This window comes from Oryctolagus cuniculus, chromosome 1 (genome assembly GCF_051225735.1).
Source record: "Oryctolagus cuniculus isolate XC-2025 breed Fujian yellow rabbit chromosome 1, ASM5122573v1, whole genome shotgun sequence".
NCBI classification, from domain to species: domain Eukaryota; kingdom Metazoa; phylum Chordata; class Mammalia; order Lagomorpha; family Leporidae; genus Oryctolagus; species Oryctolagus cuniculus.
In genome coordinates this window covers 211,253-238,001 of record NC_142867.1, presented here as the reverse complement: position 1 = coordinate 238,001, position 26,749 = coordinate 211,253, and the positions used below count along the sequence as shown (strand labels likewise).

The following is a 26,749-nucleotide window of genomic DNA, read 5'->3' as shown; positions in this document are numbered from 1 at the left end:
AGTCCCGGGCCCTGCGCCCCGGCCGGGCAGGTCGCCGAGCCCGCGGGCCCGCACCATCCGCGGCCACAGGAGCTGGGGGCGCCGCCACCCGCAGGCCCCGCCCGGCAGGTGCGCCCCGCCCCAGGCCGACGTGCAGAAAGGAACGCGCCGGCCTCGCCCGCCCAGGGCTGCGCGGCGGTGGGCGGGGCGCCCCGCGCCCCCTTCGCGCCCACTGGCTGGGGCGCGGCAGGGCGGGCCCAGCGCGGCCGGCCATTGGCTGCGGGAACGCCTCGTTTGCATACGGGGCGGGGCGGCGGGGCCCGGGCCGGGGCCGGCCGGGGGCGCGAGGGTGGCCGCGGCCGCCCCCGAAGTTGGTCCGGAGCCGGCTTCGGTCCCGCGCCGGATCGCAGGTGACGCCTGAGGGGGCCCAGGCTGGCGGGCGGGGTCGCTCCTTGGAGGCCGCCCTCCCGCGGGGGGTGTGGGGGGTCGGGCTGGGCAAGGACGGTGGGGCTCCAGCGCCCGGGTTGCAGGGGACGGGCATGGGGGCCGTCCCTCCAGGCGCAGGGCAGCCACTGCCAACCGCACACTGCGCTGCTCCGGACCCACTGTGCGTGTGACAGCGGCTGATCTGCCCCTGGGCAGCGCGAACCCCTTGGCCCCTCTGTGACCCGGGCTTGGGGGGGCAGGAGGGCTGCCTCAGGGAGGGGGCCCCTGTGGACCACGTCTGTCCATCTGAGATGGGCAGGGCCTGGCGGCTGGAGGGGAGGGAGGCACTGGGGGACTCCCTGCTCCACTGGGACACTGAGGTTGGGGCAGACGCCCTCCCGGAGGGAACTTCCTTTTCCTTGTGTTCCAGGGAGCCTCCCCGAAGTCACCAAGCCCAGGGCAGCCCTAGTGTTGTGATCATCAGCCAGCGGAACCAGCCCCTGGGTCAGCCCCCAGGACTTCTCACAGAAGACAGCGACAGCCCTGGCTCAGCACAGGCCATGCCTCCCAGAGGCCAGCTCTGCCCACGTCCCTGGGCCGCCTTGAAATCCTGGAGGAGTCAGTCCACAGCGGCGTCCAGTTCTGTGGGGCCAGGATGCCTGTGGCAGGGCCGTGTCCTCTCTCCTGGCTGGAGTGTGGCACCAGGGAGAGGCAGGCTTGGTGCAGGCTTTACACCGACTTGCACTGGCCCTGGAGGGGCCCAGCGGGCTTGGCACGGGCCAGGGCCCACAGGGGAGCGGAGGCTGCGTGCGGGCTCCGGGCGAGAGTCTGCAGAGCCGACATGCTGCCGGGCAGTGACTCACCGTGGGTGACCCTCGGGAAACCCGGGTGTGCTGGGCGTGGGCGGGCATGCAGAGGCCAGCGGGGCGCCGGCACAGCTGGCTCTGCACTCTGGCTGCACCCTCCCGGGCAGGGGAGGGTGGCAGTGACCGTGTGCCTCCTGCTGACACCTCTGCATCACATGGGAGAGGCCTGGCTGTGGTCCTGCCGGGCCGCAGACTGGACGTTTGTTGGGGGAGTGGGAGGCTTGCCCCCCACCCCACTGTAGCAGCTTACACCCCGCTGTGCGATGTAAACTCAAAAGTAAACTGCAATTCACAGGTTTGCCGCCTCTCAGGGGTGTGGGATTTCGTCCACCAGGAACAGCCCCCACCCAAGAGGAAGGCTCTGCCTGTCCCCCGACCCAGAGCACGCACAGGCCCCTGAGACACAGGGATCCTTGCAGACACACACAGGGGGACCCACTCTGGGGGCACAGAGAACCTGAGGGGGTGCTCATGAGCCCTGGGCCTGCGTGGGGTGGCCGCTGGACACCACCTGGTATCCCTCCTGCTGGCCTGAGGGCTTGGCTTTTGGAAGATGAGCCCAGGACGGGACACGGTACCGCTGCCCAGAGGTGCACCTGACTCTGAGCATGGGCGGGGTGCCAGCCCTCACTCCCAGGGCACAACGCCACTGGCCTTTGCATCCGGGTTCCCTCCCGGGTGACCCTTTGCTCGGCCCTCTCTCTAGGGCCGTAGGTCAGGCAGGTGCAGCTCCCAAGGCCCTCCCGGCAACAGGAAGCAGCCGGCTCCGGCACCAGTACTTCGGTAGCGGGGTCGGCCAGGGGTTCTGGCCTCCCCCCTCCTCCTGCTGCCCGGCTCCCCCAGGTGGCTCCCTCCTGTTCACGCGCAGGACTTCTACGCGGTCTGCCCCAGAGGAAGAGGGCGCACCAGGAGAAGGCTAGGGCGTTCCAAGATTGCCGTCCTCGCAGACCCTGTGACCCAGGGTGTCCCCGTCCACTACCCCAGTACTGCTGAGCCCAGACCAGCGGCCCCGCCAGGTTCTGCTGAACACACAGACCTCCCAGGGCGGCCGCAGCCCACCTGAGGGGCAGGCAGGGGTAGGCCTGCACTGTGGCTGCTTCTCTGCCCGACTGCAGCGAGGCCCCATGCCCACCCCCGGGGGGAAGCTTCCCCTCTGCCCACCCCCTCCCTGGGGCTGGCAAAGCTCCCCAGTGGCAGCTCCCGGGAGCCCTGGGCCCGCCCCCACGAGGCCTCTGGGAGACACAGTAAACCTGACAGGCGGGTCTGGCTCGTCCTGCTGTCACTTCCTGGTGCTAGCGGGGTGCAGGCTGGGTGGGAGAGAAACCCAGGACAGGGTCAGCAGGTCTCGCAATGGGAAGGCCCGGACAGAGCAAGAACGTGGGACCACCGCAGACCCAGCAGCGGTCTCCCAGGCCCCCCCGCAGGAGCTCCACGGCCCCTAGAGAGCGTCCTCCACACACCTCGGCACACAGTGAAGCCACTCGGGCGTTTATTGAGGTTCTCAAGTTGGAGTCTGGGGGTGGCACACGCCATCCTCGCCACGTACTCACGCGCACACGTGAGTTCGGGCCATGTTCCACGCTCCTGGCAAGGGTTAGGGTGGTCCTCCTCGGCACCCCCGCCCCGCGGCTGCCCACGCTCCTGCCGCCTGCTCCAGGCAGCTGTGGCTCATCTGCTAGTCTGCCGTCGGAGCCGGGGGCTGGGTGGCCTGCAGGTGCCGCTCCTGCTACCTCCAGGAGTTCTGCCTCAGCGGGGTCACTGTGGGGAGGACAGGGCTGGTGAGGCCGAGGCCAGAGCAGGGCCTTGTCCCGCCAGGGCAGGGGCGGGGGGCGGGGCACATACCCTCAGGGCTCAGGCTGGGGACCAGAAGAGGACTCCGGGGGACTCCCAGGAGGGACTCCTCTGTGGCTGGAGGCGGAAGGTCCTGTCGGAAACATGGCCAGCTTGGAGCTGGGCTGGGTCTCCAGCCTCCCGGGCGCCACCCAGAACCACGCTGACCTGTGTGCCGAGGGAGGCCCCCTCTGGCCGCGGGGGGGGTGGCAGCGCGGCCCCCGTCTGCTGGATGAACTGCTGCAGGTTGCACTGCCGGAGCTCCCGGTTCAGCTCCTCCAGCTCCTGGGCCTGGGCCTGGGGGCACGAGGGACCCTCAGAGGGCCCTGCCCTGCGGAGGGCCCTCCCCCCAGCCAGACCCTGCGTCACGGGTGAGGTGGTGCTGGGGCTGGGGTCCTGGGCTCACCTGCAGGGCGTGCTCGGCGGCCTCCAGGGCCCGGTGCACCAGGGCCAGGCTGCCCTGCACCTCCACGCTGTGCCGCTCCTGAGCCGCCAGGTCCTGGCGCAGGCGCTCGGCGGCCGACGCCGCGGCTGAGGGGGGCCCGGGGGCCTCTGCCACCAGCTGCAGCTCGGCCTCCAGGGCGCGGGCCTGGGCATCCAGAGCCTGCAGCCGGGCGGCGTGCTCCGCGGTGGCTGCGCTCAGGGCCTGCAGGCGGGCCTGCCCTTCCCGCTCCCGGGCCTGCTCCCGCCGCAGCTCCTGTTCCCAGAAGGCCTTGTGGCCGAGCTCCTCGGCGTTCCTCTGCACCCTGAGCTCCAGGCCCTGCAGGTCCGTGCCGCACTCTGGCGTGGGGGCCGCGGGGCCGAGGGACGGCCTGGGGCCCTGCGGGCTGAGGGTCAGTGCTCTCCGGGGTTCACAGCTGGGTGCTCCCCGTGGCTTTGGGGGAAGGCTGGCACGGACTGGACATCGCTCTGGGGGTGGGCAGCTGTCTGAGGAGGGCCTCCCAGCCAGGCTGGGCCCTGTCCGCCTTAACACAAACTGCACGTCGTTGGCAAACTGTCCACAGGTGGCCTGCGCACCCACTGGACACTCCTGTGGCAGCAGCTGCCGCTCCTTCTCCCTGAGTCGCTGGACCAGCACGAAGCGGCCCGTCTGGCCTAAAGGGGAAATGGCACAGGGTCAGCCACGGCCCCGCCCCGTCTACCCGGCCGGCCAGAGGGTGGGCACCCTGAGACCCTTTGTGCCCCCAAAGACTCACCTATTGCCTGGGCTAGTGCGATGACCACTTCCTGGCAGGTGGTCTGCTCTGAGACCCCACAGACCACCCTCTGGACGCCGTCCACCCAGACTTTCAGCTCCATGGCCGCCGGCCCCAAGAGCATCCCTGTCCTGAGGGGAGGTACAGGTCGCCGGTCAGCAGGGACGCCCTCTCCTCCCAGTCTGCCCCCCGGAACTGGCTCGGGGCTGCCGCCCTTAGGGTCAGTCCTGCCCTCCCCCGGTGGGCACTTGGAGGCGTCCCCGCCCCGCGCCAGCCGCCCCGTGCCCCGCCCCCACTCCAGGAACCAAGCGAATCATTAACCAGATCCAGGATTTCCTGCCCCCCCCACCAGTCACCTGGCTCAGAGGACGCTGCCCCTCCCGGGCAGCAGCGAGGGCGGCGGTCTCCGGGCACCCACGGGCGCCCGCGACGCCCCCGCGGCCCTGGGCGCTCCGGACCCTCTGGACCGACCCGACTCCAGGCCCGGGCAGCCCCCTCCCCCGCGCCCGGCCCTTCGGTGCGTTGGCTGGGGGGTCCGGGCTCCGTCTCCCGCGCGCACCGCGCGCACCGCGCGCACCGCGCTCCCCGCGGGCCGCACCTCGGCCTCCCTGCCCCGCCGAGCAGCGGGAGGGTGCAGGTGCGGCGCGGCCCCCGCGCGCCCTCCCATCCCCGCTCCGCGCAAAACTCTCCTCGGCCGGAGTCGGTGCCCCGGCCGCGCCTCGCGCCCGGCGAGGCCCGAGCAGCCGCGCAGCTCACCTGGGCGGTCGCCGGCCTCCGCGACTCCGGCGCTGGGGCGCTTCGGCGCCGCCGCCACTTGCCGCCCCCAGCGCCGCGGCGCGCCCCGGCTCCACGACCCCATTGGCCCACGGCCCACACGTCCCGCCCCGCCGCGCCCTCATTAGCTCCTCACAGCGTGCATCCCGCCCCGCGCCCGCGGCCATTGGCTGACTCCGCCTCGCCCCGCCCCATTGGCTCTCCGCCCGCCACGCCCCCCGCGGCGCCCAGGTGTGGGCGGGGCCCGGCGGGAGGCGAGGCCCGGCCGCTCCCGCCGGCGAACAACGCGGAAGAGCGTCTGCCGCTGCGGCGCTGCGGGGCAGGTGCGTGCCGGCTCCGGGCCGACTTCCTCGCCGCCGTCCAGCGGGACGCCCCCCCCCCCGCCCAGCCTTCTCCTTCAGGACCCGCGGCGACTGTCGCCGGGTCGCCCGGGGTCGGGGGCGCCCCGCAGGGCGGCGGGGGACGAAGGCTGGGGCTGTGACCCCGGCGGGGCCCTGCGGACAGCTTGGCCTGCGCGCCCGGGCGCGGGCCCGGAGCCCCTCCGCGGGGGCAGCCGGGCAGCCAGGGTGGCACGCGGAGCCTGTGCCACCCCAGGCTCGTCCCGCCTGCCCCTGGCCTGGGTGGGGCTGCGGTGTGTTCCCTGGCGCACGGGAACCCTGTCGCGGTCACTCCCACGGTTAGGGGAGCACCAGGCGCTGGGTGCCGGGGTGTACACTGCCGGCGGCTGCCCTAGTTTCTCTCCACACCTGGCTCTCTGTCCCAGTCCTCCCAGGGCCCGGCGCCCCCAGAACTCCCTCACCAGCACCAGGCTAGGGCTGGCTGGGCGCACCTCCTCCAGCTGAGCCCTGGTCTGGGGGGGTTCTCTCTGGAGGTGCCTGGTAACAAACAGCCCCACCCACTTGTGGTGCCAGTATCCACGGCAACCAGAGAGCCCTTCCTTCCCTAGGCCTGCTGGGCACTCAGGCCTCGGGTCAGTGTTGGGGCTGGGGCCCTGGACTGGGGTGGGGACACCAGCCAGCACTTGGGGACAGAGACAAGGGGGTGTGTGCCCTGCGGGGGCCATTTTACCCCTGGTGGGTGGCAGTCAGGGTGGGTGCCCATGGGATGGTGGTCTGGTGTCCTGGGGGGTGGACAGGTGCACATGGGGCCCCTCAGCAGTGCTGCTGGGGCCTTGCTGACACCCACGGATGGCCCAGCAGGAGCCCACGCACCGGACACAGGGAACGCTTGGCCAGCCACCCCTCCCGGCCCCCCGAGAACACCGAGAATGGCCCCCAAGTCTGGCCTGCTGTCTGAAGAAGCTGGGGAGGGGGCTCCCCTGCCCCTGGCAGATGGGGAGCCACTCGGTGGTGACCCGGGGCCACCAGCCAGCGTTCCCAGCTCACACACTGACACCCTGGCCCCCGGCTGCCTGCAGGACACCAAGCCCCCTTCGCCACCGGCGGTCTCCTCGGCCACCCTGCGGTAAGGGAGGGAGGAGGAGGAGTCAGCTGCCGGGCTGGGCCAGCTGGAGTGCCCGGCCTGATGGAGCATCGTGGGTGCTGGCTCACAGCTTGGCCCCGGAGTCCCTGGACCCCCGCACCCTGCAGCTGCTGTGGGGCCAGCGAGAACTGGAGATCCGCGCGCTGCGGTGGGCTGTTCAGAATGGCCAGGACGCCCGGCAGCGCCAGCTCCTGCAGGAGGTGGCGGGGTTTCCACCCCAGAGGTCAGTGGCAGGCGCAGCCCAGCCCAAGCCCCGGCTCCTGCCTGACCCTGGGCGTGACCTAGACCCCTGCTGGGAAGCCCCCTCCCTCCCCTGGCTGCTGAGGGGCCTCTGCCCCCAGGAGCCCCCGCAGCCAGCAGAGGTTCCTGCAGAACCAGGTGCGGAAGCTCCGCCTGGAGCTGAGGGAGCAGAAGCAGCAAGCCCAGCGGGTGAGGCTGGGGGCAGCCGGCCGGGGCTGGACGGGGCCGGGCCTGCAGGGGCCCCGTCCCACGGCTCCCTGCGCAGGAGAAGGAGCTGTTGGAGCAGCGGCTGCACCAGCTGGAGGCCGAGCTGCAGACCTTCCAGAAGTCCTGCCTCCTGCAGATGGCCCGCTCGTCCTGGGTGGGCCGCGTGCTGCGATCCCAGACCGGCAGCGTGGAGGTGAGCCCAGGCCCTTCCCCAGCTCCACTGGGACTCCCTGAGGGCGGCCCCTGCTGGGGGAGCCTGCCCTCTGGCTGCCCCGCGCAGGTGGTGACCACAGAGGCCCTTGTGGACCCCAGCGACAGCGTCTGTGAGAGCGATCAGGTCCCCACGGCAGGGGAGGTGAGTGAGCGCCTCCCCCACCCAGAGGGGCTCTGCGGCCTGCAGGAGGGGAGAACCAGGGTCCGGTTTCTTCCTGGGCAGGGCTTCCGACTGGAGGATGTGGACTGGAACAGCATCGCCCACCGCTACCCCAACCTCTTCACCAGCATCGAGTCACAGTGACGTGGGGGTGGGGTGCACCTTGGTGGGCGGGGCAAGGTCCAGGCTCTGCCCTTTAGGGTCCCTGGACAATTGGCCTGGATTCTCCGCTGCTCGTGTGCGGGGGGGCGGGGGGGCTGCCAAAGGCCCTCCTGCCTTAGGGGAGCTGCATGGGGCAGAGCGGGGGTCCAGCAACCTGAGCGTGGTTCCCAGGGAGCTCCTGCCCCAGACACCCACGCTGCTGGACCCTGGGCGCTCTCAGCCTGATGAGAGGCCCCACGCCGAAGAGAGGCCTCACAAGACTGTCGAGTGGAGCTCCCTGCCCCGGGTGGGCACCAGCAGCTCCGGCGGCGCCGGCTCCGACTCCAGCAGCTGCCAGCTGGACCTGTCCTCTCGGGCACCGAAGGAGGATGTGCTGGCCAAGAAGCTCAGCGGAGCAGAGCCCCTGGGGATGGAAGGTGGGGTGGGGCCGTGGCCCCTGCCCGTTTTTGTGCCATCGGGCTCTCCCACGGCTGTGACCTCTGCCCAGCATGAACTGGCCCTTCAGTCCCCAGTGTCCAGCCACCTCTCCGGCCCCACTGGCCTCTGGCTGGTTTAGCCTTGACCCAGAGCATCCCACTCGCGTGGGCTCCCCTCCCCCAAGGGCTGCTTTTTCTAGGTCTCCAGATAACCCAATACGGCCGTCTCAGCAAGGCCGGCCTGGAGCCCGATGCCGGGGCGCAGGCTGACCCTCCGCGTGCAGGGCCCGGGGTGAGGTGAGTGCGCTGGCAGGAGCAGGTGCACCCCGCCCCGGGACGGGCACTTGTCGGTGGCGATGTGGGCCCAGCGTTGCCCTCCCCGCCCAGCCCCAGCTACTCCCTGAAGATCGTGGCCGTGAGCCGGCGGCAGAAGTTCGTCCGCATCCTCAATCAGTCGCTGGAGCACACGGCCGACATGGCCGGCCTCACGCTGCGGCAGCTGGAGCACGGCTTCCCGGTGTGCCTGTACCGCTTCCCGCCCGGCACGCTGCTGGCCCCGCGGCACCAGCTCACGGTGCGCCCCGCTGCGCGCGCCCGCGCACACGCGTCCCAGGCCCGGCCCGCGCCGCCCGTCACCGCGTGCCGTTTGCAGGTGTGGGGTGAGGACGCTCGCAGCGCCGAGCAGCCACCGGCTGCATCCTCGGGCCGGGAGCCGCTCTACTTCCGCGTCAGCCCGGGCTGCGTGACCCTGCTCCTGGGCCGCGAAGGCGAGGTCCGAGCGCGCCCCCGCGGGGAGAGGGATGGGCGGGCGGCACCGGCCGGCGACCCACTCGCCCCTGCCGGCCTCCCGCAGGTCCTCAGCAGGCACCAGGCCCCGCACTGCGTGACTCCGACTGCCCGGCTCTTCGCCGAGGACAGCTTCCCGCTCCCTGAGGCCCAGCCCGGCGCCGACATGGGCGAGCCGCGATGCCCGCCACGACGCCTGCGCGAAGCCCGGCTGCCGGAGGCCCCGGGCGGGCGCGGGAGGCTGGAAGGGGGGCTGCGGGTGCCTCGGGGCCTGCCCCCTCTCCAGGCCTCGCCCCAGGGAAGCCCGCCCTCTGGGCCTCCTGGCCAGGCCTTTCCCAGGACGCCCCGGAGGCTGGCCCGGCGCCCGAGGCCCAGTCCCCGTCTGTGCTGCCTTCCTTTGGGCAGGCTGCGGCCCTCAGGACCCCTCGACCCCTCGGCGACTCTGGGAGCCTTGCGGACCCTGACCCCCGGCGAGAGCTTCCACCCGCGGGAGGAGCCCGCGCGGCCCGAGTCCTCCAAGTACCCGGCACCGGAGCTCCTCAACTTCCTCCTGGGTGCGCGAGCGAGCGCGGGGCGGGGAAGGGGGCGGGCTGAGCCGGCCTGACCCCCCATCCTTGTGTCCCGCAGAGGCCAGGCTGGGCCTCCAGGACTGCCAGGCCAGGAAGGAGCACCGGGTGCAGGTGTGCAAGGCTTTGGGCATGGGGGAGGGTGTGTGTGTGCAGGGGTGCGGGGGAGGGTGTGTGTGTGTGTGCAGGCGTGCAAGGCTTTGGGCACGGGGGAGGGTGTGTGTGTGTGCAGGGGCACGGGGGAGGGTGTGTGTGTGTGCAGGGGCGCAGGGCAGTGGGCGCGGGAAGGGTGTGTGTGCAGGCGTGCAAGGCAGTGGGCGCGGGGGAGGGTGTGTGTGCGCAGGCATGCAAGGCTTTGGGCATGGGGGAGGGTGTGGTGTGTGCAGGGGCGAGGGGCAGTGGGCGCGGGGGAGGGTTTGTGTGTGCAGGGGCGCGGGGGAGGGGGTGTGTGTGCAGGCGTGCCGGGCAGTGGGCCGGCTTCGCTGCACTGCTGAGCTGTGCCCTGCAGGTTGGCCGCAGAAGCGTGGACCGCGACTGCCCGATGGTGGTGTTGTCTGTGCAGAACACGGCTGAGAGCAGGTTCGGCTTCCGCTTCCTCTGCTGCCCACCCATCACAGCCGACGCCCGGGGGCGGCGCTAGCGCCAGGCACACGTGCCCGGGGCCTGTTTATTGAGCCAGCGTTGCCTGCACAGTAAACCTTACACTTCTTTCCACCCAGAGCTGGAATCTCTTGGATCCTGGCACTCTGCGCCGAGGGAAGGCACCTCGCAAACCCTGGGGGGCAGGGGCCCAAGGCAAGGCCACGGCAACCTGGGACAAAGGCAGGCCAGGGGGAGGGCTGGGCGGCTGGGCAGCCGGGACCCGAGCTGGTCCTGGCTTCTGCCGCCTCCCGGCAGCCCCCTCCTCCAGGAGGGGCCCCTCCAGACCCACCTTCTGCCCCCAACACACCTGCCCAGGTGCTCCGGGTTCTGCGAGCGGCTCCCACAAGGGCAGGGCTTGCACTAAGGGCGGGAAGGGGCCGGAGTGATGGGGTTCAGGGGCCGCAGGCACTGGAGGCCCCGGGCTCTGGCTGCCGGATCCGGTGCCGCCTGTGGGTCTGGACGTCCTGGGCATGGGGGTCCTGGGCCCGAGGCCACCTCCAGGGCCCTCAGGGCAGTCACTGTAGCCATTCCCGGCCCCAGGCCAGGCCCCAGGCTGGTCAGGGCTCGGAGCCGCCGCCCCCTGAATGGCAGGCCTGCAGACCCTGGAGGGTGGCCAGGTGGGTGCTTGGGGGGAGAAGGCGTCAGGTCACCGCCAAGGCTCCTGGAAGGCTCTAGAAGGCAGGGGGAGACGGGTCAGTGGGGTCTGCGGTGGAGGGGGTCTCTGCCCCCACTATGGGCTCCCACGGGCAGAGGCACCCATGGGCTTCCAGCCTGTGACCTCTGGGGCAGGCAGAGGCCGCAAGGCCTGGCTCGGGCTTTGGTCCTCTGGGTCCCATCCGCCTGTGGCCCTGGCCAGTCCCTACCTCCAGTGCTCACTGGGCCTGGACCTGAGGCAGGAGGCTGGGAGGGGACCCCTCGCCCTGTCTCCTGCAGGGCTGCCAGCCCGCTCAGCCCAGGGGGTCGCCCTGAGGCCCCCACTAGCAATGACCCCTCCCAAGGCTCGCCCACCCTGCTGGGTGAGGGTTTTCCCTGCTTCCAAGGTGCGGTCACTCTGAATCCTGGGGTGAAGCAGCGGCGTCCCCTCTGCTGTGGTCTCCTGACAGATCTGGTGGCCTCACGCCCGCTGCCCCGAGAGCTGCCCTATGGGCACGTCCTACCGGCTGGCACAGCCGCCACAATGCTGCACACGCCCGGTCCTGGGAGGCCCCTCTCCTCTCTCTCTCTGTCCCTGTCTCTCCCACACACACACTCCGCTTCTCTCTCTGTGTGTCTCTCTCTCTCTGCTTCTCTCTCTCTGTGTCTCTCCCTCTCTCCCACACACACTCTCTGCTTCTCTCTCTCTCTCTCTGTGTCTCTCTCTCCCACACACACTCTGCTTCTCTCTCTCTCTGTCCCTGTCTCTCTCTCCCACACACACACTCTGCTTCTCTCTCTCTCTCTCTCTCTCTCTCTCTCCCACACACACACACACACTCTGCTTCTCTCTCTCTCTCTCTCTCTCCCACCCACACACACACACACTCTGCTTCTCTCTCTCTCTGTCCCTGTCTCTCTCTCTCTCCCCCCCCACACTCTGCTTCTCTCTCTCTCTCTCTCTCCCCCCCACACACACACACTCTGCTTCTCTCTCTCTCTGTCCCTGTCTCTCTCTCTCTCTCCCCCACACACACTCTGCTTCTCTCTGTCTCTCTCTCTCTGTCCTTGTCTCTCTCTCTCTCTCTCTGTCTCTCTGTCTCTCTCTCTCTGCTTCTCTCTTTCTCCCGCCCCGCCCTGCCCAGGTGGTCCTGAGGGCCTGAAGGGAAGGGGACTTGGGATCGGCCCACTCTGGGCTGGGAGCCCCCCCCCCCCAGGAGAGGACCTTCCTGCCCATCCTGCTCAGAGCCCTGGGGGCCGAGCTGTTGGCTGCTGGTCTGAGGCCGGGGGAGGGGGCATCCCAAGGTGGGGGTCCTTTACTCTCGGGCAGGCTCAGTACCTGAGGCTGGGCTCAGGGGGCTGGAGGAAGTCTTGGGTCCAGCCTGGCCGTCCTGCTGCTCAGGGACCCTCCACGGGCCCCGGGGGGCTGCAGCTCCTCTCTGCTGGGACGGCAGGTGCCTGTGGGGGAGGGCCGAGGTGAGGGAGGGGAGCAGCTGCAGCCTTGTCCCCTGGCACACGGTGTAGTGAGCGTGGGGGTCCGGGTGCCCCAGGGGTAGCTGTCCAGGGCTGATAACCGCTGCTGCCCGCTCAGCCATGGCGGCCCTCCGTCCTGCCCGCCCCATCAGGAAGGACATACCATGGTTTGGGTGCTGGGTGACACAGCCCAGGGTGTCTCTGGGGCTGAGGCCCAGGCCTTGGGCTGGGGGTGCCGGCGGCCGGCTCTTCTGGCCTGCACTGGGGCGGCTGCTCCGGGGAAGTCCAGGCCTGGAGAGATGAAGCTGCTTGGGGAAGCCCCCCTGGTGGGTGTGGGGGGCTGGGTGCCAGCCCACCGTCAGGGGCAGGTGGTACCTGGCACTGCTGTCTGCGCTCCCACAGGCCTCTGGTGGGGTTCCCGCACAGCACTCGGCCGGCACCTGTAAGAGAGGGTGTGGCTGGGCCTGGTCTGGGGCCGGGTGCTGCGGAGCCAGTGAGGGCTGGGAGGGGTCAGTTACCGAGGGTGAGGTTGCTGGCGTGGTCGTCTGGGGCCAGCTCCTCAGCAGGCAGGCCGTCAGCCAAGGGGCCCTCAGGGACCAGCGAGGAGGAGGGCAGGTGCCTGGGGGCCCAGGGCCGGGTCCTGGACAGGGACAGCTCCAGGTCCAGGCTCTGCACAGCAGCTCCATGGTGTCCATCTGCCCGGGTCAGAACGAGAGCTCACTGGGCCCAGGTCCGCGTCTGCTGTGAGGGCAGCTGCGTGCCCCGAGGCCCTCTGCCCAGGCCAGCCCTCTCTGCCGAGCACCAGGGCCACTCCTAGAGGACCAGGGCTCAGGGCTGGAGCGGGGACCAGATGTGGGGGGAGGGGTGTGCCCTCTGCGGGCGGCCGCCGTACCCAGCCAGGGCAGGACGCTGGCCTCCTTGATGGCTTCTTTCACCATGAGCCAGTCCTGGTCCAGCTTCGGAGGGGCCGGCAGGCCCGTGTGGGTGGCCGGCACCTCATCCAGCAGCTGCAGCTGGGGGACGAGCCGCCTCACCGCGGCCCTGTAGTTGTAGCCCGGGGGCGCCTGCAGGGTTGGGGCGAGCCAGGGATGGCAGGTTTGTGTCCAGTGGGCCCTTCAACCCAGCTTCGTCCTGGGGCTCCCTCCCCCAGATCCCCAGTAGGGCACACCGCCAGTAGGACCCCCAGGGGGAGCGATGGGGCTGGGCTGGTCCACTCTGGGCCCCTGGGCCTGCCCCCGCCCACTCAGGGCGCATGTCCTCCCTCTGCGCCTCTGGTTTGTGGAGCTGCCTGGACTTCAAGGCTGTGCGCAGGGTGGACACTGATCCCATCATGTGGCTCCACCTAGCAGTGGCCAGTGGCAGTGTGTAGGCTGTGGTGGGCAGGAGTGGGCCAGGGGTTCAGGAGCACGCTCCCTCCAGCACAGGGGTGTACATGGGCACATGTGTGTGCATGTAGCCTGAGGGGTGTGGGGGCAGGCAGGCCCAGGAGGGCACAGGCATCTTGTGGGGTGGGGTATGTGTGGGGAGCAACTCGGACTAGACTAAGTTACTGGAATTAAGACTTATTCTATGCATCTGCTCTCCCACAATATGGCGCTGAGAAGGGAGAAACAGCTTCTACACAGCTGCCTCCAGTTCAACCAATAAACTGTAGGACCTGCTCCTGATTGGAGGAGAGCAGCGTACTCGGCGTGTGGGTAGCAGAGTTGGGATTGGTGGAAGAGGACTATAAAGGAGGAGAGAGACAACATGTACCAGGAACATCTATCTGAAGGAACACCTGAGCAGCCCCCGAGAGAGCCGGCCGGCGGTGTGCCGCTCCCCCGCGGAAGTGGGGAAAGTGGCAGGGGGAACCGCCCTTCCACGGAGGTGGAAGGGACGGTAGCCAACCCGGGAAGAACCAGCAGCAAACCCGGGGAGGGCCGAGCAGACCAAAGAACAGCGCAGGGTCCAGTGTCGTTCCTCCACGAAGAGGGGGAGCGACATAATGGTGCCGTGACTCGGATATGAAGCCTAGGCAGGGCTTAGTGTCGTTCCTCCACGAAGAGGGGGAGCGACAGGTATGAGGTCTGGACTGGGGGGCAGGCAGCTGGTGTGTGTGTGTGTGTGTGTGCGCGTATAACCTGAGGGGTGTGGGGCAGGCAGGCCCAGGAGGGGCACAGGCATCTTGTGGGGGTGGGGTATGTGGTCTGGACTGGGGGTCGGGCAGCTGGTGTGTGTGTGTGTGTGTGCGTGTAACCTGAGGGGTGTGGGGCAGGCAGGCCCAGGAGGGCACGGGCATCTTGTGGGGTGGGGTATGTGGTCTGGACTGGGGGGCGGGCAGCTGGTGTGTGTGTGTGTGTGTGTGTGCGTGTAACCTGAGGGGTGTGGGGCAGGCAGGCCCAGGAGGGCACGGGCATCTTGTGGGGTAGGGTATGAGGTCTGGACTAGGGGGCGGGCAGCTGGTGTGTGTGTGTGTGTGTGTGTGTGTGTGTGTGTGTAACCTGAGGGGTGTGGGGCAGGCAGGCCCAGGAGGGCACGGGCATCTTGTGGGGTGGGGTATGAGGTCTGGACTGGGGAGCGGGCAGCTGGCAAGCCTCCAGAGACAGAAGACGCCGAGCTCACAGGGAGCCCACTGTGGCAGAGGGGGCAGGGGTCTCTGGCCTGTGGGACGGCCCCTCCCGCACGCACGCTGGCCGCACCTTGCTGGCGGGGCCGGGGTCCGGCCGCAGGCACACCAGGTTGCCTTCCAGGGTGAGCGTGGCCAGCCGTGGGCACAGCCGCAGGTAGCCCACCTGCCCCAGGTCCTCCACGCTGTTGCCCTCCAGGTCCAGCACCTCCAGGTGCTCAAGCAGGCACAGCGGGCTCAGGTCCGAGATGTTGTTGTAGGAGACGAACAGCTCCTGGGAGAGAGGGGGCGGCTCAGCGGGGCAGGGCCTGGGACACCCCCACCCTGCCTGGGGTGCCAGAGACCCACCTTCAGTGCTGGCATGGAGCCGACGCCGTCCAGGTCAGCCAGACCGCAGCGGGCCAGCCACAGCACCTGCAGGCGGCCCAGGGAGGAGCCCAGGTCTCTGCAGAAGGCAGGGTTGGGCAGTGGTCAGTGCCGGTCGAGGGTGGAGGGGCGCGTCTCTGGCCAGGGAAGTCCCCATGTCCGGCCAGGTGTGCTGGGCAGCCTCCGGAGTCAGGGAGCAGCGTCCTCCACCCGCCCCAGCCTGGCCTGGCCCTGGGGAGCTGCCCTCTGCGGGATGGGGCTGGGCCTCTCTCCTGCTCCAGGTACCATGGTTTTTATTTCTGGGACATCGTTAATAGCTTCTCGGGCATTCACGTCGGGACCAAGGGCCCAAAATGCTGAAGCCCTGAACCCCTGAGGACACTGACGTGGGGGTGGACGCTGCCCGGGTGAGCCTGCTGGTCTGGAGGGACCAGTGGCTGAGCGGCGGCGCACCTGCCCCCGCATTCCGGCCGCCTCTGACGCGGTCACCCGTGTCCCCTGGCTGGGCAAGCGCCTTGGCATCCGACTCCAGCTTGCAGTGCCCTGGGGGGCGCCGTCTGCCGCTCCGCCTGCCCACCGGGCTCTTTCCTCCTGGTGCCCTCAGCCTGTGCCCGTGGCGGTGTTCATCCTCTGCCTGTGGCTTTGCAATTCCTTTCCGAGCAGCTCGGGGCCGTGCCCTGGCCTCCAGGCGCCTCTGCGGTCCCGTGGCCGAGTGTGAGGCTCGAAGCGTGCCCCCCACCCCGCGCCCCCCAGGCTGCAGGAGCCGTGTTCCACCGTCTTCTGGCTTCAAGTGTCTGTGGAATGCTCCACTTGCTTTGTCTAAACGACAGCATCGGTGTTTGGTGCAGCAGTTAAGCCTGGTTCAAATCCTGGCCCCTCTGCTTCTGATCCAGCTTCCAGGGAGGGCTCGAGTGCTCGGGTCCCTGCCACCTGCTTTGGGAGACTTGGGTGGAGCCCCAGGCTCCTGGCTTCAGCCTGGCCCGGTCCTGGCCATTGAGGCCATCTGGGGTGAACCAGTGGATAGAAGACCTTTCTCTCTCTGTAACTCTGCCTTTCAAATAAAATAAATCTTAAACAATTCACTTTTTTCTTATTTTTTATTCATTTTATTTATGAGAGTGAGTGTGGCTACTGTCCAAATGCAGCAATAGCCAGGGCCGGGCCACGCAGAAGCCAGGAGAAGTGCTCGGGCCAACGCTGCTGCCCATCCGTGTGCACAGCAGGTAAAGGACCCGCGGCTGCTCCCCGCGGAGGGGCCTGGAAAGCAGGGCGGACCCCCGAGGCAGAACATCGCTCCCTCACGTGGAACACGCACATTCCTGAGAAGTGTACTTGGCAAGCCCTGACTCGCTCACGGTGTGGCTCAGTGATCGATGGGGGTCCCGGGGGTGTCTACTCCTCTGCTCCGTGTCCGTGCACGGCGCCCCAGGTCAGCTCTGCTCCGTGTCCGTGCACGGCGCCCCAGGTCAGCTCTGCTCCGTGTCCGTGCACGGCGCCCCAGGTCAGCTCTGCTCCGTGTCCGTGCACGGCGCCCCAGGTCAGCTCTGCTCCGTGTCCGTGCACGGCGCCCCAGGTCAGCTCTGCTCCGTGTCCGTGCACGGCGCCCCAGGTCAGCTCTGCTCCGTGTCCGTGCACGGCGCCCCAGGTCAGCTCTGCTCCGTGTCCGTGCACGGCGCCCCAGGTCAGCTCTGCTCCGTGTCCGTGCACGGCGCCCCAGGTCAGCTCTGCTCCGTGTCCGTGCACGGCGCCCCAGGTCAGCTCTGCTCCGTGTCCGTGCACGGCGCCCCAGGTCAGCTCTGCTCCGTGTCCGTGCACGGCGCCCCAGGTCAGCTCTGCTCCGTGTCCGTGCACGGCGCCCCAGGTCAGCTCTGCTCCGTGTCCGTGCACGGCGCCCCAGGTCAGCTCTGCTCCGTGTCCGTGCACGGCGCCCCAGGTCAGCTCTGCTCCGTGTCCGTGCACGGCGCCCCAGGTCAGCTCTGCTCCGTGTCCGTGCACGGCGCCCCAGGTCAGCTCTGCTCCGTGTCCGTGCACGGCGCCCCAGGTCAGCTCTGCTCCGTGTCCGTGCACGGCGCCCCAGGTCAGCTCTGCTCCGTGTCCGTGCACGGCGCCCCAGGTCAGCTCTGCTCCGTGTCCGTGCACGGCGCCCCAGGTCAGCTCTGCTCCGTGTCCGTGCACGGTGCCCTAGGTCAGCTCTGCTCTGGCTTCCAGGAGGTCGTCTTCGTTTTCCCTGTCTCCTTGCCTGTGTTTATTAGGTCCCTTTCGTCATCTGACAAACGCAGCAGAAATCAGCAGAGCCAAGAAAACGCACAAGGAGGCTGCTCCCTGAATACCTGGGTCTTCTCACCTGGAAACTGGCTGGGTGCACTCAGGTGGGGAATTCCCACCCTGTTGCCACCTAAACCCAGCAACACCCAGGACAGAATCCACCAAACCCACTGCAGCTTCGTCCTGCGTGGGTGGCTGCATCTCACGTTCACCAGGATGCTTTGCAGAGAGTGGTTCTGACGGCCTGAGCTCCAGCCCGGCGGCTCCCGGGCTCTGTGGGCTGGCCCTCTCACGCCGTCCTCCCTGGGGTCCCCGGCTGCCCTCAGGCGTCGTGGCCCCGGAACCATCTCCACCCTGACCCTGACAGGGGATGACACGAGCCCATCAGGCTGCAAAGGGGTGGGCATTAGCACCCTGAGCCTCTCCCCCTTCCCACAGAGACACCCCCACCTAGGAGGGAGCCACACCTGCGAATGCCCCCTGCCTTCCACGAGGTCAGCCCCCCGAGGGCAGACAACAGGCTGCTGGGGAATTCTGGGCTCCTGGGGGCCACACCCAGCCCAAGCCCCACCATACATGAGCTCCCTCCTCAGCCCTGTGGGGCTCACCCTCAGACCCCCTACCCCACTCCCTGGGAGACACCCACCTGAGGGAGCCCAGCCGGCTGCCATTCAACTTCAGCTGGTTCAGGCTGGGCAGGTGCACTCCTGGGGGCCACGGGGGAGTAAAAGGTTGGTGTAGCCCCGGCCCAGCCACAGCCAGGTCTCTGCTGCCTCACTCACACCCCCTCTGGGCCCCTGCACACTGCAGAGGGCACAGGGCGGCCAGGGCAACTCAGGCCGCCAGGCTCCTGGGTCAGCTTGCCGAGCCCCTGAGCTCCCTCCTCCAGCACCCAGCACCCCCAGACCAGCACCGGCATCAGGGGGCAGCACAGGGGGCCCCGTCATGTCACGGGAATGCCCCAGTGGGTGACCCAGCATGCCCCGAGTCCCTGGGAATGGCCCCGACTTCTGGGTCCTCCCAGAGACAGGGCACCGGCCTGGTGAGACAAATGGGGCCCATGACAGTCCAGGGCGCAGTGGACTGGAGACCAGGGCCAGCAGGCAGGACCGGAGTGGCCAAACCAACAGGAAAAGGCAAAACAGAATGCCACAGAACACCCGAGACCCCCCAGGATGGGGCACGTGGACCCCTGCAGCAGGAGCAGACACCCGGAGGACAATCCCTGGCCCCTGCGGCTGTGCAGTGCACCCTGGAGACAAGGTCCCCCCACCCAGGAAACACCCGGCCCAGGATCAGCGGGTGGAGCCCCGGGGAGCCCCAGCGGGGAATGCAGGTGTGTGGGTGGGTGAGTGTGGGCAGAGCCCCAGGCTGGCCGCGGCTTGTGTGGGAGGAGCTCCGGCAGGCGTGGGGTGGAGCTCAAGGCAGGTGAGGGGGTTGTGGGCAGAGCCCAGGAGGGCCATGGGTGCGGCGGAGCCCGGGCGTGGCATGGGTGTCTGGGCAGAGCCGTGGCGGGTGTGGGCGGAGCCCCGCCAGGCGTGGTATGTGTGGGTGGAGCCCCGGCAGGTGTAGCAGGGTTGTGGGCGGAGCCCGGGCGCAGCGTCCCCCAGCAGGCATGGGGTGTGTGGGCGTGGAGGGGTACGGGCAGAGCCCTGGGGCTGGCCGCGGGAGGGGGCCTCACCGAAGTTCCCCAGGCTGCTCTCCCGCGTGTCCACGCACATCTCCAGCACCCGCACCAGCTGAAGGTCGTCCTCCCCGGCCAGGGCTCGCTGCAGAAGCCAACGGGGGTGGGGGTCATGGCCTCCTGGGCACGCCGGTGCCCTCAGCCCTGGGCACCCACTAGGGCGGCAGTTCTCTGCCTCTCCTGTGTTGGCCTTGGCCTTGGATGGCGTGCCTGGTGGGACGTGAGTGACGTGGGCAGACGTGGGAGCTGTGCTCGGCCTGAGGGGCCGTGGGCTGTGAAGGCCAGCCTGAGGCCTGGGCTGTATCCAGGCAAAGGCACACGGACCCTGGAGCCCTGAGCCGGCAGCTGGGTCGTGATGCCCGGTGCCCCACGTGTGTCCCCACCCTGCCTGGTGGCCTCTTGCCCTGGCCCCAGCACCCTGGGCACCTGTGTGCTGACGCTCTGTCCCCACCAGAGCCTCAGCCACTTGAACCAGGGACTCCCCCTGCTTCAGAGACCTCTGGACCTGCCTAGCCCAGGGCCACCTGCCAAGGAGACCGGGGCTGCTGGCGCTCCGGGGTCTGGTGGGGGCCCCACGCACGTAGGGAGTGGAGGGCACCGTCACCCAGGCGGGGTCAGGGAGCAGACTGGATGTGAGCAGGAAGGAGGCCCAGGACATCCCCCCACACAAACCCCCAGGCCCTGGCACCTACCAGCCGGGCCGGGGACAGGTGCTTCTCCACCAGCTGCTCCCCATGGCTGCCCCTGCGGCCGCCCGGGCCCTTGCTGCGAGGGCAGGGGTTGTGCAGGCCCTGCCAGCTCAGCTCCCGCACCTGGACGCTGGCTGAGCTTGGCCGCGGCCCACAGGATCCATCCCAGCCTGCGTCCATCCACGTCTAACCTGCTGGGGGTGGGGTGGGGGGCAGACGCAAGGCTCTAAGCTGAAGGCCCAGCTGGGACTCCCGCCCAGGCCCTGGCACCGGGGCCTGGCCTGGCACGCCTCAGCCTAGGTGGAGGGCCGCACGGTCCCAGCTCCAGCCGCAATGCAGAGCTCCCCGGCTAGGCAGGTGCCCTCTGCGTGCCCCTGCCCCAGCTTGTGTCCACACAGGAGTGCTGGCTCCAGGCCACCCCCGCAGTCCCCACAGGCTGTGAGCGGTCAGACCGGCTGCCTGCAGAGACCAGCACTGAGTGACCACTACCGAGCCCCCGGGGCTGTGGGTCCTTCTCTCTGAGACCCCGCCCCACTGCTCACCTGCAGGCAGCTGCCTTCTGCTGTGGGTCAGACATCAGGGCAAGGGGGTGGCATGGGTCCCGAGCGGCACCTGCCAAAGAGTCAGGGTCACCTCGGCTGGGCCAGGTCAGGGTCCCCGTGCCAGAAGTGGGCACGTGTGGCAGCATTGGCAGCGGTCAGCCAGCGAGCAGCCCCGAGCTCCCCCCGGGACCATCCTGCTGAGGGCCAGGGCACTGCTGGGGCTGCTCAGACCCCCACTTCCCTGCTCCCCCACACTGGCCTCTCCTGAGCCCCCGGGCCCCTGGAGGAATTTCTAGCGTGTTCCTGGCCCCCCTGCTGCTGTCTGGGACCCCCGGCTGTATCCTCCACACAGGCCCTGGCCGCACTCCATCCCTGCTAGGCTTCCCAGGGTCACCTTCCCCAGAGACAGATGTGGGTGGGCGGAAACCACTGCCCAGGGGAGGCGCACACTGCCCACGGCCGGGTTCATCCCCTCCACCCACCGATGCGGCGGGCCTCCTGGACAGGGGGTGCAGTCAGCTGGACTTAGAGGCTTTGGGGAGAGAGCCTCAGGGGTCCGGTCTGGATAGTGACCCACATGCTGAGGACCCAGGAACGCGCAGGTCCCCTGGGGAGCCCCGTGGACTTTCCCTGCTGCCTGCCCTCCTGCAGCTGGTGCCCGGCCCTAGGCCTCCCAGCTAATCCCCACCATGCCCAACTGCCACCTCATCATGGCCAGGGAGACGGGCTGGCCCTGGACGCCCATGGGTGGCCGAGGGTCCTGCCTCAGCCAGGCCCCAAGGGGTTCAAAGTCCAGGGGTTGGAGGCAGCTAGGCCCAAGCCCCCACTCCTGGACACTGCTCCTCTGCCACGCCCCCAAGGCCCGAGGCTGGCGACGGCCCTGGCTCCTCCCTTCACGGCCCAGTACCCAGGGCACACCTGGCTCCCTTCCCATGACCCCACCCTGGAGTGACCCCACCCTGGAGCCAGCCCCAGCAAGTCCCGAGGCGCGGGCGTGGCCTCCGCGGGGACACCTTTTGACCTCTGAGGCTGTCGCTGGGCCCCAGAGGCTCTGCTGAGTCCACCTCGGCCCGGGCTTCCCCTCACCTGCGGGGCGCCGGGGTGCCCAGCCCGGGGCTCGGCCCTGGGTGCCCGCGGCCGCGGCGCTCTCCGACTCCGCCAGTTCTTCCGGCCGCGGGGCTGCGGCCCGGGAGCCATGGCAACCGGGCGGGGCCTCATCTGCATACCAGAATATTCATGAGGCGCGAGCCTCTCACGCGGCGCGCGGCCACGCCCCCTAGCGACGGCTGCAGGGCGGGGGTACCCGGGACCGTGCTGCACCTGCCGCGGCTCCCGCGCGGGAAGCCCGTCCTGAGACCCCCGCCACGGCCAGAGGGGACGCCCGGCGCAGAGCCGCACGCCCCGTTCCCCGCCTCCCGCTTCCTCCAGGGGAGTGCGGGTCTCTGCCCTTCGTGCGTGCAGCAACTTTTGGGCTCGGTCTGATGGGAACTTCGGGCCGGAAGGCGGACCTCTGGCCTTCCCCAGCGCCGGCCCCGCTGCCGTGCCCGCCCCTCCAGCCCGCCACGCGTTCCCTCGGCACCCGCAGAACTCGGTGCGGGGCCCCGGCTCGGCCGAGGCCTGCCGGGCACCGCCCTGCGAGCCACTCCCGGAAGCCCCGCCCGGTCGCGCTTCCTGACGGACGGGCCGCTCAGCCAACCGCGTGGGGTGTGGCTCGGCCGAGCGCGTCCAATGATAGGCTGCGCCGGGCTGACGGACGGGCGCGGGGGCGGGGCAGGCGCGGCCGCGGTCGAGTGTCCGTCGCCCGCTGCCGGCGCCCGCAGCCTGAGCCGCACCCGGCGCGGACGGAGCCCATGCGCGGGGAGAGCCGCGCGCTTGGACCCCGCGCCCGCCCCCGCCCCCGCCCCGGCCCCGGGGGCAGTCGCGCCCGTGAGCGGTGAGTGCGGGCGGGGCGGGGGCGGGGGCCCGGCGCCCCCTCCCGGCCCTGCTGGCGGCGGCGCGGGGCGGGCGCGCGTGCGGGCCGGGGGCGGCGGCGGGGCGGGGGGCGGCGTCCGCGGCCCCTTCCTGGCGTCCCTGTGGCTGCGGGCCCCCGGGACCAGGCCCCGCCTGCGCCATGGCGCCGGGCGCCGTCTCCTCCCCGCGCTGCCCAGGGCTCGGAGAGGCCCAGCGCCGCGGCCACCGTGGCCCTCAGGGCCGCCAGGGCGCCCCGCCCTGCACGCCGCGACCCGGGGCGCGCCGGCTCGGGGTCCGGGCCTCCCCTGCGCTGCCCCTGCGCTAGGGCTGAGCCCCTGTTTGCCGGAACCCCTGCGCGTTTCTCCGAGGACTTTGGGGCCGGTGGACACCCCGGGGAGCCGACATCCTGGGGACCCCAGAGGGCGGGGATTGCGCCCCAGGCCCCCTGTCCCTCGGGCCGCGGCGGCACCTGCATGCGGTGCGCGCTCGGTAATGCTGTTCGGACGCACCCCCGGGCCCGGCGGCTGGCTGACGCTGGCCTGCCTGGGCAGGCTGTGGCCCGGCCGGCCGCGGCAGGACCTGTTCTGGGAGGCTAACCTCAGCCCTCAGGCCCTGCGGGTTGTGCGTTCTGCCTACACAGCAGCTTCTAATTTGGGTGCGTGGTTGGGAGAAGCTCTCAGCTGTCAGCCCTGCCTTTGGGGGTAGGCGCCCTGCCTTGCTCACGCTGTCGCTGGTGCGGCGGGGTGGGGAGGCGGCACCCCTCCCGCCCCCTGGATGGCGGCTGGCCCAGGTGGGCAGCTGGGCCGCCGTCCTGGCCGTCGGAGCTGCGGGCCTGGCTGAGCGTGGCCCTCCTTGGCAGGCGGGGCAGGAGACCCCACAGCGCCGGGCAGCCCGCGAGCAGCGCGCGATGACGGAGTATAAGCTGGTGGTGGTGGGCGCCGGCGGTGTAGGCAAGAGCGCACTGACCATCCAGCTGATCCAGAACCACTTCGTGGACGAATATGACCCCACCATCGAGGTGAGCCCGGCGACCCCTCCCCTGGGCGGCCAGCGCCGGTAGCCTGCCGCCACGCGGTCCCTGAGACGCCGCCTCCCGCAGGACTCGTACCGGAAGCAGGTGGTCATCGACGGGGAGACGTGCCTGCTGGACATCCTGGACACGGCGGGCCAGGAGGAGTACAGCGCCATGCGGGACCAGTACATGCGCACGGGCGAGGGCTTCCTCTGCGTGTTCGCCATCAACAACACCAAGTCCTTCGAGGACATCCACCAGTACAGGTGAGCGCCGCGGGGCGCGCACGGGGGCGCTGGCCAGGCCGGCAGTGCGCGCCCCGGCTCACGCCTGCCGCTCCCAGGGAGCAGATCAAGCGGGTGAAAGACTCGGACGACGTGCCCATGGTGCTGGTGGGGAACAAGTGCGACCTGGCGGCGCGCACCGTGGAGTCCCGGCAGGCGCAGGACCTGGCCCGCAGCTACGGCGTCCCCTATATCGAGACCTCCGCCAAGACGCGGCAGGTGAGCCCGGCCCCGCCCCCAGCCGCCCAGGGACGCCCCGGCCCCACCCCGCCCCCGCCAGGGAGCAGTGCTCACAGCCCCTCTCCCTCGACGCAGGGCAGCCGCTCTGGCTCTGGCTCCAGCTCCGGGACCCTCTGGGACCCCCCGGGACCCATGTGACCCAGCGGCCCCTCGCGCTGTAAGTCTCCCCGGACGGCAGGGCAGTGAGGGAGGCGAGGGCCGGGGTCTGGGCTCACGCCCTGCAGTCCTGGGCTGACGCAGCCCCAGGGGAGGGGGGGTCCCTAGAGAGAGCTGCCCTGAGCCAGGCTGGAGCGGTGACCCTGGGCCCCTGCCCCTCTGTCCCCAGTGTCCCACGGGTTCCTGTGGGTTCTGAGCCCTGTAGCTCACCAGCCGGGCGCAGAGTTGGGGTGGGGAGGTGAGCCTGCCCACGGGGGCGGCCCGGGAAGCTGCCGACGAGCAGGGAGGGGCAAGGGTTCAGCCTGAGCCCTCGGCGGGAAACAGCGGGTCCCCCGGTGGCCGCGCCCTGAGCCCGCTCCTCCCTTCCAGGGCGTGGAGGACGCGTTCTACACGCTGGTGCGGGAGATCCGGCAGCATAAGCTGCGGAAGCTGAACCCGCCCGACGAGAGCGGCCGCGGCTGTCTGAGCTGCAAGTGTGTGCTGTCCTGAGCAGGTGAGCCGGGGCCGCCGGCCCGTGGGTTCCCGCCCGGCCCCACGCCCCCGCCCGGCCCCACGCCCTTGCCCGGCCCCACGCCCCCGCCCGGCCCCACGCCCCCGCCCGGCCCCACGCCCCTGCCCGGCCCCACGCCCCCGTGTGCCCCACGCCCCCGCCCGGCCCCACGCCCCTGCCCGGCCCCACGCCCCCGCCCGGCCCCACGCCCCTGCACGGCCCCACGCCCCCGCCCGGCCCCACGCCCCCGCCCGGCCCCATGCCCTTGCCCGGCCCCACACGTGCCCCACGCCCCCGCCCGGCCCCACGCCCTTGCCCGGCCCCACACGTGCCCCACGCCCCCGCCCAGCCCCACGCCCCCGCCCGGCCCCACGCCCCCGCACGGCCCCACGCCCCCGCACGGCCCCACGCCCCCGCCCGGCCCCACGCCCCTGCCCGGCCCCACGCCCCCGTGTGCCCCACGCCCCCGCCCGGCCCCACGCCCCTGCCCGGCCCCACGCCCCCGCCCGGCCCCACGCCCCCGCACGGCCCCACGCCCCCGCCCGGCCCCATGCCCTTGCCCCACACGTTCCCCACGCCCCCGCCCGGCCCCACGCCCTTGCCCGGCCCCACACGTGCCCCACGCCCCCGCCCAGCCCCACGCCCCCGCCCAGCCCCACGCCCCCGCCCGGCCCCACGCCCCTGCACGGCCCCACGCCCCCGCCCGGCCCCACGCCCTTGCCCGGCCCCACACGTGCCCCACGCCCCCGCCCGGCCCCACATGTGCCCCACGCCCTCCCGGCCCCCGCCCGGCCCCACGCCCCTGCACGGCCCCACGCCCTTGCCCGGCCCCACATGTGCCCCACACCCCTGCCCGGCCCCACACGTGCCCCACACCCCCGCCTGGCCCCACGCCCTTGCCCGGCCCCACATGTGCCCCACACCCCTGCCCAGCCCCACGCCCCTGCCCGGCCCCACGCCCCCGTGCGCCCCACGCCCTCCCGGCCCCACACCCTTGCCCGGCCCCACACGTGCCCCACGCCCCCGCCCGGTCCCACACCCCCGCCCGGCCCCCGCCCCCGTGCACCCACGCCCTCCCGGCCCCCGCCCAGCCCCACGCCCCTGCCCAGCCCCACGCGCGCCCCGCATCCTCCTGGCCCCTGCCCGGCCCCCCCACCACATCCTCCCGGCCCTCCCGGCCCCACACCCGCCCCCACACCTGCTCCATGCCCGCCCCCACGTCCTCCAGGCCCCTGTGCCCAGCATTCTCTTGGCCCCACCCGGCCCCACACCCACCCACCTCCCGCGCCCGCCCCCTGTCCTCCCCCACGTCCTCCCTGCTGCTGCCCGCAGGGGTCCTCCCCACCCCCACGTCCTCCCGGCGCCCCCGCTTGCCCGCCCGGCCCCTGCCTGGTCCCCAGCCCAGGCTCAGCCATGTTCTCTGCCCTGCCGGGCGCAGGCTCGAATCGCGGAGGTGCCGGATGCGGGGAGGCGGCGTGCGGACAGAAGAAGGAGGAGGAGGAGGAGGAGGAGGAAGGAGCGCTGGAGCCCGGCCAGCCCGGGTCGTGGTCAGAGGCCACCGCTGACCCTCCTGTGGACGTTTCTCAGACTCGGCGGCCCCCAGCGGCCCGGCCCCGGCCCCGGCCCCCTCCTGCCTCCGGGCTCCTGTCGGGTGCGGGCTCCCGCCTCCGGGCTCCTGTCGGGTGCGGGCTGAATCGCAGTAAATTATTTGAAGGTCCCGTCCCCCACGTCTGGCTTGGGCGCTGGGAGCCCTGGCCGCCCCCCGGCTGCGTCCCTGCTTCCCGTAGACAGCTGGACGGTGGGGGCCGCGTCTCACCGCGGGGCAGGGGCCCGAGGCTGGGGCGGCCTACCCTGCGGCCTCCTTGTTCTGAGCGGGAGCTTTTGGGGCCAGAGTGGCTGCCAAGGACAGCCGGGCAAGGGACCAACCTGGGCCAGCACTGCCCGCTGTCCAGCAGCCCTGCCCGCAGCAGGGTCCTAGTGCCCTGTGTGTGCCCTCCCTGCCTCCTTGGGTGGCCGGACGGCGTCCAGCCTGCCTGTGCTGTCTGCTCCGAAGAGTCGTGTGAGGTCAGCAAGCGTCCCTCGGGGTGCACCCAGCCCCCGGGAGCTGCCTACTGCACACAGAAGGCTTGGCACGCCCTGGGCTGCCTTCCAGGGCTGCGCGGGCCCTGGTGCCCGGCCTGCCCTAGGCCTCAGGTTGAAGCCCTATCCAGTCCCTGCAGGGCGTGCTCCGTCCCACACAAAGGCCGGGTGAGGACTCACAGGCAGTGACCTCAGGGTACCCAGCTTCCCTCCCGGTGGGCTGGACCCTGGGGTCTGTCGGGCCGTGACATCATGTCAGGGGCCGCCCTGGGCACTGGCCTTTTGAGGGGCTGGGTGCAGGGACCGCTGTGCAGGGGGTGTCTCTGGGCCAGC

The 26,749-nt window shown here is 70.9% G+C and overlaps 4 protein-coding genes and 1 long non-coding RNA gene across 18 annotated transcripts; 3 read left to right on the top strand and 2 right to left on the bottom strand.

Moving 5' to 3' along the window:
• Nucleotides 1–251: 251 nt before the first annotated feature.
• Nucleotides 252–1,569, top strand: LOC127486741 (uncharacterized). Its single transcript, XR_007913343.3, has 2 exons — nt 252–389; nt 836–1,569. It is a non-coding gene; the product is annotated as an uncharacterized LOC127486741 (long non-coding RNA).
• Nucleotides 1,570–2,738: 1,169 nt separating this feature from the next.
• Nucleotides 2,739–5,205, bottom strand: RASSF7 (Ras association domain family member 7). Of its 3 annotated transcripts, none has more exons than XM_051830922.3 (6): nt 5,054–5,205; nt 4,298–4,428; nt 3,508–4,196; nt 3,270–3,398; nt 3,114–3,195; nt 2,739–3,029 (listed from the first exon to the last, which is right to left on the bottom strand). In XM_051830922.3, the coding sequence occupies exons 1-6, from the start codon at nt 5,194–5,196 to the stop codon at nt 2,998–3,000; spliced, it is 1,206 nt and encodes a 401-aa protein (XP_051686882.2). In that variant the 5' UTR covers nt 5,197–5,205; the 3' UTR covers nt 2,739–2,997. The 3 variants fall into 3 exon arrangements, with proteins under 3 accessions (XP_051686882.2, XP_051686883.2, XP_089163922.1); XM_051830923.3 differs by lacking the exon at nt 5,054–5,205 and adding an exon at nt 4,654–4,790; XM_089307796.1 differs by having other exon boundaries at nt 2,892–3,029; nt 3,114–3,179.
• A 94-nt stretch (nt 5,206–5,299) lies between these two features.
• LMNTD2 (lamin tail domain containing 2) lies at nt 5,300–9,943 on the top strand. The gene is given in 14 exon segments (XM_089307966.1): nt 5,300–5,394; nt 6,271–6,535; nt 6,624–6,776; nt 6,895–6,982; nt 7,059–7,193; nt 7,281–7,355; nt 7,437–7,502; nt 7,504–8,081; nt 8,084–8,248; nt 8,339–8,525; nt 8,604–8,723; nt 8,805–9,291; nt 9,365–9,417; nt 9,812–9,943. Coding segments are annotated over 13 exon segments (2,436 nt in total). The 5' UTR covers nt 5,300–5,394; nt 6,271–6,338.
• On the bottom strand, nt 9,933–21,975 carry LRRC56 (leucine rich repeat containing 56). 11 transcript variants are annotated; one of them, XM_051830916.3, is made up of 13 exons: nt 21,292–21,429; nt 20,206–20,275; nt 19,667–19,857; nt 18,972–19,059; nt 17,937–17,997; nt 15,008–15,104; nt 14,733–14,933; nt 12,944–13,115; nt 12,570–12,746; nt 12,427–12,491; nt 12,215–12,342; nt 11,918–12,036; nt 9,933–10,616 (listed from the first exon to the last, which is right to left on the bottom strand). In XM_051830916.3, exons 3-13 carry the CDS (start codon nt 19,841–19,843, stop codon nt 10,306–10,308), a joined length of 1,596 nt encoding a protein of 531 aa, XP_051686876.1. In that variant the 5' UTR covers nt 19,844–19,857; nt 20,206–20,275; nt 21,292–21,429; the 3' UTR covers nt 9,933–10,305. The 11 variants fall into 11 exon arrangements, 10 of the variants coding, with proteins under 10 accessions (XP_051686876.1, XP_051686870.1, XP_051686871.1 ...); XM_051830910.3 differs by having other exon boundaries at nt 12,215–12,491; XM_051830911.3 differs by having other exon boundaries at nt 12,215–12,491; nt 19,667–19,854.
• Nucleotides 21,976–21,998: 23 nt separating this feature from the next.
• Nucleotides 21,999–26,059, top strand: HRAS (HRas proto-oncogene, GTPase). 2 transcript variants are annotated; one of them, XR_011381420.2, is made up of 7 exons: nt 21,999–22,138; nt 23,015–23,173; nt 23,255–23,433; nt 23,511–23,670; nt 23,767–23,848; nt 24,217–24,340; nt 25,776–26,059. XR_011381420.2 is itself a non-coding variant. In XM_051830659.3 (6 exons), exons 2-5 carry the CDS (start codon nt 23,063–23,065, stop codon nt 24,334–24,336), a joined length of 570 nt encoding a protein of 189 aa, XP_051686619.1. In that variant the 5' UTR covers nt 21,999–22,138; nt 23,015–23,062; the 3' UTR covers nt 24,337–24,340; nt 25,776–26,059. The 2 variants fall into 2 exon arrangements, 1 of the variants encoding a protein (XP_051686619.1); XM_051830659.3 differs by lacking the exon at nt 23,767–23,848.
• The last annotated feature ends 690 nt before the right edge of the window (nt 26,060–26,749 follow it).